The 16,288-nt window shown below is 41.7% G+C and overlaps 1 protein-coding gene across 2 annotated transcripts in view; it reads left to right on the top strand.

Annotated features, from left to right (window-relative positions):
• The window catches only part of LOC8030871 (lon protease homolog 2, peroxisomal), a 46,526-nt gene that overhangs the window by 2,969 nt on the left and 27,269 nt on the right, over positions 1-16,288 (top strand). The window contains exons 3-6 of one of the 2 annotated variants that reach the window (XM_029993213.3): positions 7,250-7,433; positions 8,377-8,495; positions 8,581-8,733; positions 15,272-15,432. In XM_029993213.3, the coding sequence (XP_029849073.2) occupies positions 7,250-7,433; positions 8,377-8,495; positions 8,581-8,733; positions 15,272-15,432 (617 nt within the window). The remainder of the gene's footprint in view (positions 1-7,249; positions 7,434-8,376; positions 8,496-8,580; positions 8,734-15,271; positions 15,433-16,288) is intronic. The other variant, XM_029993214.4, reaches the window with a different exon arrangement.

Here is a 16,288-nt window from a genome sequence, read left to right as displayed (position 1 = left end):
ACTCTGTCTACGGTTTGGTAGTACTATACTTTTTTCCCGTAAATAGGAGAAAACTGCCGCGCAACGGTATGTCGAGCAATACACATCGGGAATGGGTTCGCATTACAATGAACATGACCATTTATTCCAAGCACTTTCAAAAGACAGCATATGCATGCTTGCTTTCAGGTAATTACAAAGCAAATAAAGAAATGCTCGAAACATTTTAAGCTCGTCTATGTTAGCCAGCTGTTCCTGACGAGAGCTTAGAACGGGTAGTTTTGGCAAGAGGGGCGGCAACGTTGCAAATAACATAGCACAAAAAATGTACAGTATATTAAAATATTTATTTTTGTTAGAGCAATAAATAAAACCACTCAACACGCCGATTATGTTAATGGGCAGTTTTAGCATAGCGTTAACGCATACCGTTGGCTACTGTGAGCACGGCAATGTTCCTGGCACGCGCTGAAAATTGTGCTTTAAATGCACAGCGCGAACTTCCGGTTGTTATGCTGCGGTAACAAACTTCCTATCAATAATCAGAGAGGTTTGATCATGTGTTGCAATACACTAAAACGAAGACGGTGACGAGCGAGTTGCGAGCCTGTTACACGAAGACATCAACACTGTGAACGCTGCTCTTCCCATGCTTGACGGTCACCGTGCGCGGCTCACTTGTTGGAGCACTTATGGCCAGTCAAAGCGGAAACACAATATCTTCATCGCACTCAAAAATATTCCGCCACAAACAGTGATGTGGCCGGTGCCTAAAACGCGCTCACCCACCAAAAAGCTTCGCAAGTTTAGGCTTCTGCAACTTTTAAATATCAGCATGCTCATTTTTCTAACGCGCATCAGACTCACGTCACCTGTAATACGATCCTGCCCTAACCGCTTCGCATTTGTAGACAAATCATTTTTAGCGCGCTGACCAGCGTCAGCGGGCAGGTGCTAGACTCTATCCCCGTCTCTTCCGCCATCGTGGAACTACTGCCCTGCCACCTATAGGGCGTTGGAGTTGCAAATAGGTTTGGTACTTTGCGTAGGAAATTCTGGAGGTCAGTGGAAAGGGGGGTGTGGACTCAACCTGATGGGCTGTTTACAGATTTGGGAAGTACTTCTTTTTGAAGTAATTTTGTAATTGCCACGTTACATTTTTGCGGCAGTAATTTGTAACATAATTTAAGTGCGACACTTTTGTAACAAACGACTTTATAAGTACTTGTTACTTTTATCAAGAAATATGAACATATTACGGTAATTAACGCCCTATGCTCACTCAATTCACAGTGCATGTTATAACTAACATTGGAGCATGCAGTACAGAAGTGATTACATGCTGCGAAGCTACCTCACTCTTTTTGCCCTCCTTTCTTTCTCGTGATTTGAATTTTATTGTGTATCTTGGAAAAAAGTGGGCATGAGTATGTTTTCTTGTGTGCATTCTTGTTGATGCTCTGCCAGAGAAGGTCTGTATAGTTCGGGCAACGGCACGGGAATAGACCCGTTGCTCTCGGGCAGGGGGCGCGAGCGCGTCCGCAAGACGCGACCCTATTATGCTGGCAGCACCATCGAGGCTGCGCGAACATTAGATTTTGCACGTGCCACGTTCGAATGCAAGCATCTGTCAGCATCTGTAGACGCGCGATAACAAAATGACTAAAAAAAAGAAAAACCAAAATAAAAATGAATTATGCAGCTCGCGGCCTCAGTGTCCCAAAAAAAACTTCCTTTCAGCTTTATTATTTTATTGCTTTTTTTATAGCTTCCGTGAGCCCATATGTTTCACTTTAAGTGATAACGAAGTTGAAGCTACTTGCAAAAGCATGTTCCTCTGAACGATGCTCGCACTGTTCGAGCGCACATGCTTGGCAGGGACTCTGAAAGCTCAGAGCTCGCTCTTGTAGCCTCTGCTATGCTTGCATTTATAATGGAACGGAGTATAAAAAACAGTAGTGGGGAAGCGTAATGACGCACGTTTGAAACGCGAGCCAAATATTCTATTTTGCTCGCCTGGAGCGCTGCTCAAAACTTAACAGCTACGGGCCTATGAGTGCCAGTGCAACCAAAGCTCTGCTTAAACCTGCGTTCTTGCATCCATCCATTTTTCAATACTGCAGTAGAGGCTTAACCTCCAGCAAGAGCTTTGTTCTTTAAGAGTTTGTGAGCATGCAACCAATATACGACGGAAAGCAACGAACATGGACTGGAAGTAGAGCTCCCACTGGCTTTCTCATCCTGTCACCAACGAATGACATCAAATATAGTGTCCTCATTTTTTTTTTCTTTTTTTTTTAGAATGTCTAGAATACAGTGGCAGTGTAAGACATTGAAAATAGTATTGCAATACAATTTGAGTAAACATTCAATGTTTCCTCATTTATTACAGGAAAAGTATCCAAGAGAAGGAATGGGAAAGTAACTTGTAACATAACAAGTAAAGTAATCAACTACTTTTTTTTTATGCAAGTAATTAGTAATGGTGATCTATTATTTGTAAGACTGAATAACTTATTGTAATCCATTACATTTTCAAGTAATGGGCACATGTCTGGGTGTTTTGAAACCACTGGCTATGCGTAGATCTTTGTTTTAAATCCACTCGGCACTCTGGTGGGCATATCCCGAATTCATGTAAATGTAATCCATACTGTCACCACCAGTTTTTTTTTTTTTTATGCTATTATAATAGACTGACCTTTCTGTTATGGAAAATCTAGTTGCATGTAATACTAATTTTTGTTTTAGCTTCTCAACTTTAAGGGTGTGCATAGTGCAAACTAGAAGGTCATTGTTCTGCCTCATTCGTGTGAGAAACTGAATGTAGCAGCTTTACCAGATTCTTTTCTTTGCACTTGTGGAGTAGTAAGGCATTGTCTTGCTTCTCGAGCATCCTTTTATAAATGTTTGTTTCGCAGAGTGGGAGCCTGTGTTGTAGCTTGCATTAATGTCAATGTTTGTAGTGGGGGCATCATTCTTTTGTATATTAAGCTTCAGCTTTCCTTGAAAACTTCGCTAATAAGAGTAATTTTCGCCTCATTCTCTTTCTCTGGCTGTGACATCCCTTATTGTTTGGTTGTAGTATGAGGAAACATTAATCTTTGTATGCGAACCATTTATGCTTTCACATAGAAAGGTAAGGAATGCCAGAAAGAATACCTTTGTAACGCTTGCGAAAGGCATATTTGGATGTGTCAACTTGCAGGAATTCCGATCCGTGTTCATTTCAGGTTGTTTCTTTTTATGAGCGTTAAGGAATGAGGACCATGGGAGAACACATTTTGAAAAACCCAACAATTACATTTTTTTCTTCTTAGTACTGCCATGTTAGAAGACATTTTGAAAAACCCAACAATTCAATATTTTTTTTAATTCTTTCCTTAGTACTGTTCAAAAATGGAAATTGTATCAAAGTATATGTTAGGCCTTGTCAGGTTCATGGCCGGATATTCTTGTGTTACTACACGATGCCTGATTCCGTTTTGTTTTTTTGCCGATGTGAGCAACTACAGACCTAATGTTTCCAGTGATGGAAGTGCTTTGTCACGGGCTTAAGCTGAGCTAGTTGGTTTCTTGCTTTTGATGGGCCAGCTGAACAATACACTGCACACAAAAAACACCATTCACACTGCTGGACTTGGAGCTGCTTGATGCTCCTCTTTTCCTTTTTCTCTTTGTGAGTAATTATTATTTCCTTTTTCTTTTTATTGTGCAATTCATAATTTCTTTTTCTTTGGGCTGCTTTTAAATTTTTGTTTTTTTGGGATGAGGCAGTTGCGCATTCTTCTTTCTTTAATCCTTGCCTGGACACCGTGACTCCCCGCAGGAACGCTTCCTCCTTGTGGTGGAGTGCAACTGAAGGGGCACTGACACAGAATGCGCAACCGCCTCATCCCAAAAAATTAATGCGCAACTGCCTCATCCCAAAAAAGCAAAAATTGAAAAGCAGCTTAAAGAAAAAGGAATTAGTAATTGCGTGATAAAAATAAAAGAAAATATTAATTACTCGCAAAGAGAAAAAGAAAAAAGGGAGCATTAAACACTTGCAAGTCCAGCTGTGTGAATGGTGTTTTTTGTGTTGTGTAATCTTGATTCAGCTGGCCCATCAAAAGCAATGGAATGCTGCGGCACCAAATTGTGTCTTAAACGAAAGTCTGCTACATCTTCCGCCAAAATGCCATGTTTGCTAAAAAGATTGCACCATACCTGTGCTAAAATCCGCATAAAGAAAAAAAAAAAAAAATTTTAATTGGTTAATTTTAATATTGAGAAAAGTAGAAGAAAAGGAAAATGGTACAAATGTTTATTCCTCGATATCCCCACTCACCTGATAGTTTCTTTCATCTTGGGTAAGAGCGCAGTCGAAGGCTCCGCATACAACCCCGAACGCACGCTAAAAACTCACGTCACGGGAAATTCACTGCGTTTGATTGGTTTAGCCGATGAAAGAACTCGCCCAGAGAGATGACGAATGCCATGAAGTCGCGCTTTTGACTCTGTTTCTCTGTTTGGTTGGTTTCATTGGCCGGTGTCATCGGCTACGCACTGACTTAAGATGAAACGAGGTATAGAGGCTGCTCTTCAACCACACTGGCCTCGTCATCTTAAGAATTTTCGGACGGTGTCGATAATGTCGGGAGCCAAAAGTTGCGAGAAGAATCTGCAAAATAGTGGGATGGCAGCTACTGTAAAGAGAAAGAACCAGGGCCTTTTACTCCTGATGCGATCACTTGATTATCATGTCTACCACATGCCTCCATGCCGTGGCTACCATGTACCGTGGCGCTTGTGCCGCTCACATCGACCTTCACTACCTCACACCAGCGTGCTTATGTCGAGCTTCGCCGCTTTGCACCGGAGTGCTGGGAGCAGCGGCTGACATGAGGGAGCACCTAGGCCGGCACGATTGACTCGAAAATCATGCTCACTGGTATTACAGGTCAACCCTTTTTATTCTTGACTGCAGGCTGACCTCTAATTTTAAAAAGCTGGCCGAAAAGGGGAAGAAAAAAAGAATGTGGGTTTATATTTGGATAAATATGGCAATCAAGGTAGTTCCCACGCTGCAGTCAATCAAAAGGGCAGCAAACTTTGACTCAACTCCGACTCCAACGCTGCTAAAGTGCAGGACTACTTTTTAAAGCGCAACTGTAGGTTTTCGTAATATTGTTACCGTGAAGAAGGTGAAGAGCGCTCTGAATAGCATCATAATAAAATTTCTGTCCCGTCAAGTTCAGAGAACTTGACGGGACATATTTATTGATGGACGTCTTAGCGGTTATGTTGGATTTTGCTTGAATTTTACGGGAATTATGTTTACAGGCTAAATAAGCTATTGAGTGTAAAAGGGGGATGAGGGAGAAGCTTTATCTTGATGGAAGTGCCACGCTATGCTTTGTTTTACAACAATCTTTTTTAATACTAATTGTAAACAAAACTTATTCTGACCTGAACCTTATTTGTAAAAGGAAGGCTGTCAGTTCCATTTAGCAATACTATCATTTTTCATTTTCAAGCGATGAGCAAACAGATTTTGGCATCTGATCCGTAAGCATCAGTGGCTTTTTCAAACCAATATTTTGCCTGCTACAAAACCTGCTTCAAAAGGCCAGTTCCATCACTGTTTCGAAATGGGGCTGAGGAAAGTGGCACATTGCACATTTATTTAGTTAAAACACCCTCAAGGTAATACATTGGAGAGAGACAAAAACAATTGCTATGTGCATATATTAGAGCATTCTTAAAGCAAAACAATATCAATAATGTCAGCGATTGAAGCGGGAAGGTGGTTTCTATCAGTTGTCATTTAGGGTGTAAAAGAACACTGAAACAATTACTTTTTAAAGTTTTAAAATGCCGATCTTATGGCTATTATAATATGAGAAGGGATATACACCATCACGCTGCCCTGATGCCACACCACCATGGTGGTGCTGTTGTCGGCAAGGCAGGGGCGCAGATGCTTCAGTTCACATGAATCTGGTTTCTGCGCACTCGCAGTGACCACACCAGTTGTGGGCAGACGCTGACTTGCTTGTAAACAGTGTGTTGGTCTATAGGATGGTGGATTCATTATTTTTTATAATGAAGTTCACTGTTCTGATGGAATATTTTTAGACATACACAAATGGAGGATTTTATATGGCGGTGCTCTAGAAACGGCAGATAGTTTTCCAGATTGTCCTAGTGGGGCAAACTTGATAATTACTAAGCACAAGGTACCATTAATGCTGTTGAATCACACTTTGTCCACTTTTATTGAAGAAAGAGAGTGTGCAGGGAAAATAAATCAGATAATTTTTTTATGAAACACAGCTAGCACAACAGACAAGACAAGCAGAAGTTGAAAGGGCAAGCACTAGCCAACTAGCCCATCGGGTTATTTGGTAACAGTTATTTTTGACCTTGGTTAAGTGCTCTTGCGCAGTTGTGACCACAGGATTGCATTGCAGGATTAGGTAAAGAGTAGATTACCTAGAGGTTTTGTTTGCATTCTTCTGATACAAGCCTCTTTATCCACAAGCAGTGCTTTGCTCAAAACTGGTAGGTGAACCTGAGCACATTTTTACTTTACTGTTTTAGGTGTTTTATTAGCCTGGACATATCCGGGCAGGTCAAAATTAAAGGGGCTGTGCAACAATTTTCTGACTTAGGCCAATTAACGGCGGAAATTAATACTGCGTCACCTACGGAACGAAAAGCAGAAAACCATATTTTCTTGCGAGTGCTAGTTGTTATCTACGAAAAAATGAAACAAATCGAAGGTCAAAGTGCCTCTTAACTCCACGTCGACTTTCGAGTGACATACTCTGGGTGTTCTCGTGGTTTCCCTTTGGGTCCTCTCTTCAGAGACCCCAACCACTTCCTCTGCGATTGTTGACTTTTAAAGGATTAGCATCGTCGAAGGTCGCGGCGTGCAATCGACACAAAGGACGGTTCGCCACTGGGCTGACGGCGAGTGTAGCAGCGGAGGGGGACAGGTTTTGTTGACTTCCGCGTATCCCCCAGAGACGCTGTCATTTTAGTTCCCATAACCGCGACAGGCGGCTGCAGATCAGTAATTAATTCGTTTTTTGCTTTGCGATTGCGCAGCAGAATAGCAGTTTTTTGGGGGAAGGTGAAGCATTTTTGGTCACTTGGTCTTGCATAAACAATATAAAAAATGCAAGCTGCCAATTCTTTCAACATTCAAATCATTGCACTGCCCCTTTAAGGTTCTAATTGTGGGCCTTTGAAAACCATTTTCCTCTACCTAATTATGTTGCAGGAAGAAGCATGGTCCATGCATCACTTGGGCACAGCCGGTATCGTAGTTCAGGTGACAGGCACCAACTGGCCCCGCCCCTCGTACACGCTCCTGGTTACGGGGCTGTGCCGCTTCCGCATCGACAGCCTCATGCAGGAGTCGCCCTACCTCGTGGGCAACGTCTCTCAGCTGGATAAACTTCCAGGTGTGGTGGAAACTCCACTTGAAACCGTGGCCTTTAGCCTGTAGACCTTTCTCGGAGGCTTTTGGGTTGTTGAAATGACAGTCACTATTATTGCGGTCGAGTAATATTTGGAACAGGGTTGGTGCCTCGTGTACACTCTTGGAGCCTTGCATGCTCACAGTTTTGATGCTGTTTCTCCCCTGGAGCCTATAAAATTGGCTCGACCGATCAAGTTGTGCGACTAGCATTTAGCCTTCAGGTTGAGCCTCCAGATGCTGATTTTGTTGTGCATGATCTGAGCCCTGACTCAATTTCAGGATAAGCCTCCATGCTTATGACACCAACCAGGTTTAAGTGTCGAATCAATTTTTAATATTCACTCGGCCTCTATACTCCACGACAACTTTTCTTGGCAATGCAGTGGAAGGTACGTCCCGCGTCCCCTCTCCCATTTTGAAGGTGCGTGGGCTCTCCTCCTCCCCCATTTCCGGGGAGAGGAGAGCTTGCGTGCACTCAAAATAGGAGAGGGGAAACGGGACATACCTTCCACTGCATTGCCAAGAAAATTTGTCGCGGAGTATACATATCTCCTGTTTGTTCGAGTAGATTGCAAGCTTACGGTCATGTCTTGCTTATTTGAGTTCATTTTTTTACCTCATATCCTAACTCTAAGCGTTCACTAGTTGAACTTTGGTTAGACAACCCTTGTGAAGTTGTCTGTTATTTTATTTTATCACTGTTTGTATGCTAGTATTGGTCTTTTGTGCAGTGAATTTTTCTAGTGATACACATTTTGCTAAATTTACCAAAGTCAAGGGCTCATTCGGGTAAACTGCTCTGAGCAAACTTCTAAACAATGAACCCTCGCATTTAGCTTGAATACTAATGATAACAAAATGGACGCATGTTTTGGCAAGTGACCTCGTGAGGGTGGGCACTAATTAATATTTTCCTTTTAACATAGCTATCGACATTGATGACCCCAACACAGAATTAAGTGAGCTCATGGACCAATTTCGAGAACAAGCCACAAAGTTGATTGATATGCTGGACTTGTCTGTGCCCTCCATCGTGAGGCTGAAGGTAATTAAGCGTTTCATCTGCTAGGTCCCTGCTCATATGACAAGTTGAGCAAGTTTGATTACTAACTTTGACCTTTCATTTGCAGCGGCTCCTAGTTTCACTTCCAGTCCAGAGTTTGCCAGACGTCTGTGCAGCAATAGTTAGGGCTTCACACGCTGAACGACTTCAGGTGCTCGACGCTGTTGATTTGGGTGATCGCTTCAAGAAGACACTACCTTTGCTGATCAGGCAGATTGAGGTATGTGTCCGAACCCTCTGCAAGCTGTGGTTCACAACATTTTTATGAGGGGATTCACATTGTCTCATTCTTTTTTAGTGCTTAGATAATCATTTATTTGCCTGAGTTACAAAAACTAACATATCCTGCCTCCGATGCTTGTTTTACTTTTTTTTTTTCCAAAAGTAAGGAAGATTGCTGTATAGGTTAATAATTATTAACTGTGTCCACTCTTCCAAGTATTAAAGTTGTTTTGAAAACAAGAAAAGCATACAGTGACCATTTTGTTGGGGGTTGTCAACATTTTGTATTGGGGTAAGCCAAAGCCTTGATTTGAGAGAACCTATTTTTTTGTGGTAGGTAATGAAAATTCACAACAGAAGTCATGAATGCCATTTCAAATGAGCATTTCCAGGGCATGTAAATGTGTTACATGGGATTATATATATATAAAAAAAGTATATATATTTGATGCCTATGTGTGCTTGTGTAAAATTGTTACACACTGCAGCAAACATTGCTTTTTGGTTTAAATCGGCATTCATAGTTATCAGGTGCACTTTGTAAAAATTAAAATAGGTATTTTTTAGTGCATTGCATCTAGCTGCAGTTAACTTAATAGGGTTGAGTTTGTTCATTTCCATTGGTTCACACACTATTTCCACCTCATTATTTAGCGGTTCACTCCGTTTGTTGAGCATAGACATCAGAAACTTCCTGTAAAAGTTCATCGGTGCAGCATAGAATAAAGAAAACTTCTGCATGCAGTCATTATACTTGTTTGTAACAAGAGTTCTATATTTCTCAGGTATATGGGAAGGAAGTAGGATGGTGTTGTGACTTTGAGTTGTTGAGATCCGAGATTTGAGCTAGGGCACTTGATGCTTTAACTTCTCCTCCAACGGCATCCTCTGCTGTTTGCAATAATTCCGAGGTAATTAATGTAAACCACTTTATGGGGAACACTTCTAGGAAAAGTACAAAATTTTGAGGCTTTCACATCTGAGTGCAGTAGCATATGGGATTTTGCTTATATTTTATTAAATTGCTTAGCAGGGTATTTTCAGATAAGTTCGGCCGACCATGTCCGGTGACCATATTTAAATTTTACAAAAAAAATATATTTTGTAGACTCAATGCTTATCAAAACAAAACCGAAACTTGTTTTGCGAAAAAAATGTTTGTCTTCGAGGAACAAAATTAAAAGCACACTATCAGAGCAAAGCGCTTCCCGCGAATTGCGCGAAGTCGGCATTTTGGGCACCTCTCCCGAAAAATGGGTCATGGCTACAGGTTCAGAAATATTTACTGACAAACTGTGTATAAGGAGGATTGACTCAAAATGTTTATCATTAAGTATCGACGTTGCTAATTTCTAGAAAAAATCGTAAACATGGCACATTCCGCAAAAATGTTTACATTTTATTAATTTTTTTCTCCGCATCTATAAACACCAGAACTTTCAAACTTTGCCAGCGTGTTATCCTGTATCTTGTTAATATTGGCGCATAATATAGTTGTCCTGAACAGCAAAATAAATTTATGAGAAATGCTCAGATGGGGTCATTTTAATAATTACGAGTTATTTTGAAACTCAATTTAAAGGAAAAGGCCATCTTAATTTTTTTTTAACTCTCCCACATTAAGGCTAATGATAGGTACTAACAGAATCTGCAAAAACATGTTGCATTATTTTTGTGTATTTGAAGTTATAAAGCTAGAAATATGACCAAATTGAGGCTACCGCAGCACCTTGAATGGGATATGTAGATACCCATAGATGACGATTTCATTAATTTTACAAAGTGTAATAATGCTCGAGGGTGGTCAAAAAGAAACAAATCGACGGCACACAGGCGGACGGTGGTTTTAAAGTGAAAATTCTTAGTGCATTTATGTATAAGAGTTGCAGAAAATCCGTGCTGTCCGGGGTGATCAAGAGGCTCTCTTATGTCGCATGTTTAGCAGGGCCTATTTTCAAAAGCCGGCATATAAGGTTTCTGTGTATGCCACATAAAGGAAATGACCCAAGCGGCTCCGCTTAACACATGTTTATCTCAGACATCGAGGCATCCTAGCACGCTCCACCTGGCTCTCCCTACCCCGCCTGGCTCTCCCGCGCGCGTTGGTGTAAACAGCAGGGCGCGCCGACCGGGCCCGAGGATCAGGTTTCTTCCCTCCAAAGGTACCCGCAGGCCTTAAAACGCGAAGAAAAAGATGCTGAAGGGTACCCAGGGTGTAAATTTGTTTTGATAATTCTTTGTCATCAGATTTTTATGATGTTTGTTGTAGCCGCTTTGCACGACACTGCTCACAGTTGCTGGTGGAAGCGAGTCTTATTTCTGAAGTGGCTTCTTTGTTGACGCTTCCGTTCTTGATACCAGCAATTCATGCCCCTGTGGGTCGACGGGTCTGCACTGCCAGAAGTGCGAGGATTGAATTCCAAGCACGGGCCGGACGAAATCCCAGTCTCTCATTTTCATTTTCCTTAGCACCTGCACGTCAGGCCTTGGCAGGTGAATTAGTGCAGCATTCGGTAATTTCGTCTTGAGGAGGTCCACCATATCTGACGCACACTTAATAGCTGATGTGGCAGGCCCTCGGAGATTTAAAAGAGTTGCATGGTGTTTGACAAGGCCTCCAATCCCATCGCAGGCGTTCTTGCCATGTCCAGTAGCTGAAAATAGCCATTTGACCGACAGGTACTTGGTTTTCGTGAGCTCATGAAGTTGATACCGTTTCTTAAAATGACTTGCCGCACCGTCACTGACGTATGTCACATGCGCGTACAGCGGAGCAACGTCCTCAAGCCACTCGTGAATTTTACAGCGGCGTAGCATGCATGGGTGGAATCGTGGCTGGTGTTATCACTGATGAGGGCGCAGCTACGCGTTCCGTCTCTAGTTGTCAGCACGCATGTGAAGATCGAAATTTGCGTCTTTTGCCAGTGATAGGACTGAACTTCTTCAGGCAGTAGAACTGTCCAGTTTTCAGCGAAATCAAAGTGGAGCAGGACATTATTTTTCTCTAGGAATTGTTTTGCTTGACTTATCGTTTTGCCCTGCTCGCGTCGAATGTATTCATGCTGCACCCATTTTCTCAAGCACTCTCGAAGGGGCTCCACAAACGTAACAGGACTCACTTCTTTTCTTATCAGCTCTCCTTTCTCCCAGGCTGCGTACAACACTTCATCATCATCTGGAACTCCCAGCCCAGGCGCAGTAAGAGTTTCAGCTGTTGGGCATGAGCTGCACTGGTCGAGAAAACACTTTGTAGATGGAATGTCACATATCGTCAGTTCACGAATATCTTCAGCACTTCTTATTATTCCAGTGGCTTTATCTAAGGCACAAACACTTAGTTTCATGTGAGAGCAATACATACACACGCAAACTTCGTGCCAAGATGTATACTGCACCCACCTTGGCCTCAATGAGTAGAACTTGGTGAGCCCAAGGGCCGTGTCAGGGTGAGCCGTCTTAAACAACCGGATAGTTTCACGAATAAACCTTGTCATAAAACGTTTTGACACATTTTCTTTTTATCCCTTTGAAATGATGCTAATAACGTCCTTGTTGTCTTCTTGCTCGGGCTTTGTTGGGAGCAGTTGAGTTCATCTTTAATGTAGTAATTCAGTGCCGCCTGAACGTCCTCTTGGCTCAGCCTAATTCTTGTGTAGGGGTCAGGCATTGACCGCACTCCGAGTGTCTCTTGGTTCTTCCTTGCTTTATGAATCAAGTGGCGAGTTGCTGAAGGAATCATCTTTTGGATCTGTTGCTTGGAGAGATTCTTTGGGAGCAAGGTCAGGAGACGGCATCATTCTTGGTACGAATCAGAAGAATTGAACGCGTATCTCAGGTTGCTGATTAACTCCGGACAGATCTTGCAGCTTTGTACCCAGGCTCCAGGCTCATCCATGGCCCCATATGCTGCAGTAAGGCTTGAGGAAATTTTCTTAACGAGAACGCTCTCGATCTCCCTCTTCTTCCGCTTTACGTAAGGCTTCCAACAATACGATTTCAACTCGGTCCATGTTTTCAAAGGTCATATTTTTGTTGACTGAATGAATTTGTTGAGATCCTCGACGGCTGCTTCCTGAGGAGGAAAAATTTCGTCAGGCTCAGATGCTTTGGGAGATTCTTTGGCGAGTTTCTCGAAGCGGTTGAAGCAGTTCTGACACAACACGTCGGCATCTCGGATGGTGTGAGCTGCTTCTGGCATATGCTTTTTTAAGGGGGGACATGGGCCTAAATTTTAAATTTTTTCGAAAAAATTCATTTTTTAATTTTGAGGTTTTCAGTTTTAGAAACTAATTATACACCCTTACACCAAATTTGATAACCATATGCCAAATAGTTACGTTGATATAAAATGTTTTCAACACATTGTGAGGCAGTAACAAAGTAAAGGAGTTCAATGTTCGAATGCATTTTTCTCAGTTCCACTTTTTGCTGCAAATTTCATACGAAGGAATCTTTTGTTCGAAGGTGAAAGTATTCCGATACCACAATCAAGATGTTTCTGAACTGAAATTTACTCAGGAATCGGGCTATCTACTTTATTTTGTTTTAAGTTGAAGTCCTCAGTGACAAAAAATTAGGTTTTCAAAAATTGACAGAGGACAGATATGCATCTCATAGTTTGAGGTAATAACTCTTCCTGAAATATTTACATTTAAGTTATTAAAACTAGATAGCCCAAAGTCCCATATCCCCCACTTTATATTAAAGCAGTCAAAGTGATGCTTAATAGCTTCATTTGCATATCATAGATTTCTTAATGAAAAGTGACAGATCATCTTATGCAGGTATGTACATTTGTCCTAGAGAGCTGAAAGTTTTCACAGTACACCTACATCTGAAGCTAAATCTCCCCTAAATATTTCATTCCGATCACTTGAGTAGTTCAAAAGTTTGACCTCTAGCCAGTGTCCCCCCTTAATAAAGCAATGTCCAAATCCTTCACATTGCAAAAGTTTCTTTTGATATTCTATTTTTTTCTTGTGCCTGTTGAGATAGTCGGTGGAGAACACTCGCTTTAAGCTGTACGATTCAGCCATCAAAACGCGGGGAACACTATGCGTGTGCAATACTCACGGACGATGCTCACAAAGCGTCCGCCGGATGGTCCACGAGAAAGGCAAGTGAAAGTGAACGCTATCTTTGGGGTCCATATCACTGCTATCACTTTCAAATATCCGGTATGCTTTTCTCCAGTGTTTGTCTTCTCTTCGCGGTGGTCCACCACGGCAGTCCACCACGGTGGCAGCTCCAATGCTGTAAAGAAGCACCGGTTTTCACCATGCCATATCATGTTACCGCCAGGCAAAAAGCTGAGATAAACATCTGAGCCACCTTCGTATACGTGGTGTACACATAGACCCTACACGCCGGCTATTGAAAACAGGCCCTGCGAAGCATGCGACATGACAGTGCCTCTCGATCGCTCCGGACCGCGCGCATTTTCTGCGACTCTTATACAAAAACGCATGAAGAATTCTCACTTGAAAACCACTCTCCGCCTTTGTGCCGTCAAATTCTTTTTTCTACCACACGAGCATTTTTACACTTTGTAAAATTAATGAATTCGTCATCTATGGGTTACCCGTTCACGGTGCTGCGGCAGCCTCAATTTGGTCAAATTTCTAGCTTTATAACTTTAAATACACAAAAATAATGCAACATGTTTTTGCAGATTCTGTTAGTACCTATGATTGGCCTTAATGTGGGAGAGTTTAAAAAAAATTGAAGATGGCCTTTTTTTTAAAATTGAGTTTCAAAATTTAAATGACCCAATTTAAGCGTTTATCATAAATTTATTTCGCTGACGAGGGCAACCATATTTAGCACCAATATTGACAAGATACGGGATAACACGCTGGCAAAGTTTGAAAGCTTTGGTATTAATAGATGCGGAGAAAAAAAATTAATAAAATGTAAGTATTTTTGCGGAATGTGCCAAGTTTGCGATTTGTTTCTAGAAATTAGCAATGTCGATACTTAATGATAAATATTTTGAGTCCATCCTCTTTATACATAGTTTGTGAGTAAATATTTCTGAACCTGTAGCCATGACACATTTTTTGGGAGAGGTGCCCGAAATGCCAACTTCGTGCACTTCGCGGGAAGCACTTCGCACTGAGTGTGGGTTTCTAATTTTTTTCCGCAAAGACAAAAATTTTTTTCGCAAAACAAGTTTCGGTTTTGTTCTGATGGGCTTTGAGTCTACAAAAATATATTTTTTTCGTAATATTTAAAAATGGTCATCGGGCATGGTCGGCCGAACTTATCTGAAAACACCCAGCAGAGCATATTTTTTTAAATCTGAAGCGTTCCTACATTCAGCAATCATTCTTCAATAATGACTTCTACTAACATTTAGGAGTACTATTTGGTGCAGATTTATCGCATGTGGAGGTTTCTAACTTCGTGTACTGCTATTGCCTGGGCACTGAGTAACTTGGAACAGAAAGACCCCTGGTGTATTGTTGGTGCTACCACCCCTCAGTCATCAGCAGTGCAGCATGAAAGCAAAATGCCTTTCCTTGTTCCATCCAAAGGGTCTTCAACTCCTGCAACATGCAAAGAAGGATGGTAGCACATCACGGTCTTTCCAGGTGGAAAAACTGGCTTCATCACACCGTCCAAGGCAGCAGCTGGACATTGATGACGACGATTTTGAGGAAGGCGATGAGGTCGGATCGTTGGAGAAGAAAATTAAGTTTGTGCATTTTCTTTGTAAATTGAATTGTAGAGTTTGGAGTGACTTTGTATACCCGTTTTCACTTCAAGAAAAAAGCAAGTTTTGCGCATTGTGCATACGCGGCGCGAAGTAGTTCTTACGAGATTTGGTTATCGGAGGAACAAGCGATGCTTTTGGCGTTTGAAACGCTTACGTCTTGGTAAGATAGCATACATGTAATCTAAAATTCACCTACATATATCTTAATTATCAAGCTAAAGAGGGAAATTAGTAATGCTCCGCCTGGAGCCGGACTTTTTTTACGACGGTTCTTGATGTGAAAACAGGTATAGGCTCTGATTGCTTAGGGCTTACTCTGGCATGCCAAGTTTTTTTGCCACTCGGTACGTAAGAGTGTGCATTGTTAAACCATGTAGAAGATATGAATTGTATTCTCACAATGTTCTTCATTCAGCAAGTGGTATATCACAATGGTTTGATGAAATTGAGGGGGGGGGGGGGGGGGGGGGGGGCTGTATTTTCAAGTTCGAGCCCATCAAGCATGGTTTTAAACAAATGTTAAATTTAGATTGCTCTGGGTCAATAGCAATTAACCACAAATGGCATGGGGTTACCTTACGGGAAAGCATGTCAAAACCCCCACAGTGAATGTATCTCTCTCCTTTGTTTTAGCCATTACATTATAAAGTGAGTTGCTATAGCAAATATCTATAGCAAATATCTTAGAGGAAGAAACTAGTTCCAAAGAATCAAGACCTTAGATTTTACATGCTTGGAAACATCTGGGTACAAGAGAATGCATCAAACTTAGAGGAGTGTCCGTGCTCCTGCATTTATTTTGGTTTTGGCTTGACGTCTTCGCTGACCCTATTTT

The sequence above is a fragment of the Ixodes scapularis genome, unplaced genomic scaffold (assembly GCF_016920785.2).
Source record: "Ixodes scapularis isolate PalLabHiFi unplaced genomic scaffold, ASM1692078v2 PGA_scaffold9__187_contigs__length_104089568, whole genome shotgun sequence".
In the NCBI taxonomy this organism is placed as follows: Eukaryota; Metazoa; Arthropoda; class Arachnida; order Ixodida; family Ixodidae; genus Ixodes; species Ixodes scapularis.
The sequence above is the reverse complement of the archived record's forward strand: the minus strand, read 5'-3'. Positions and strand labels throughout refer to the sequence as shown.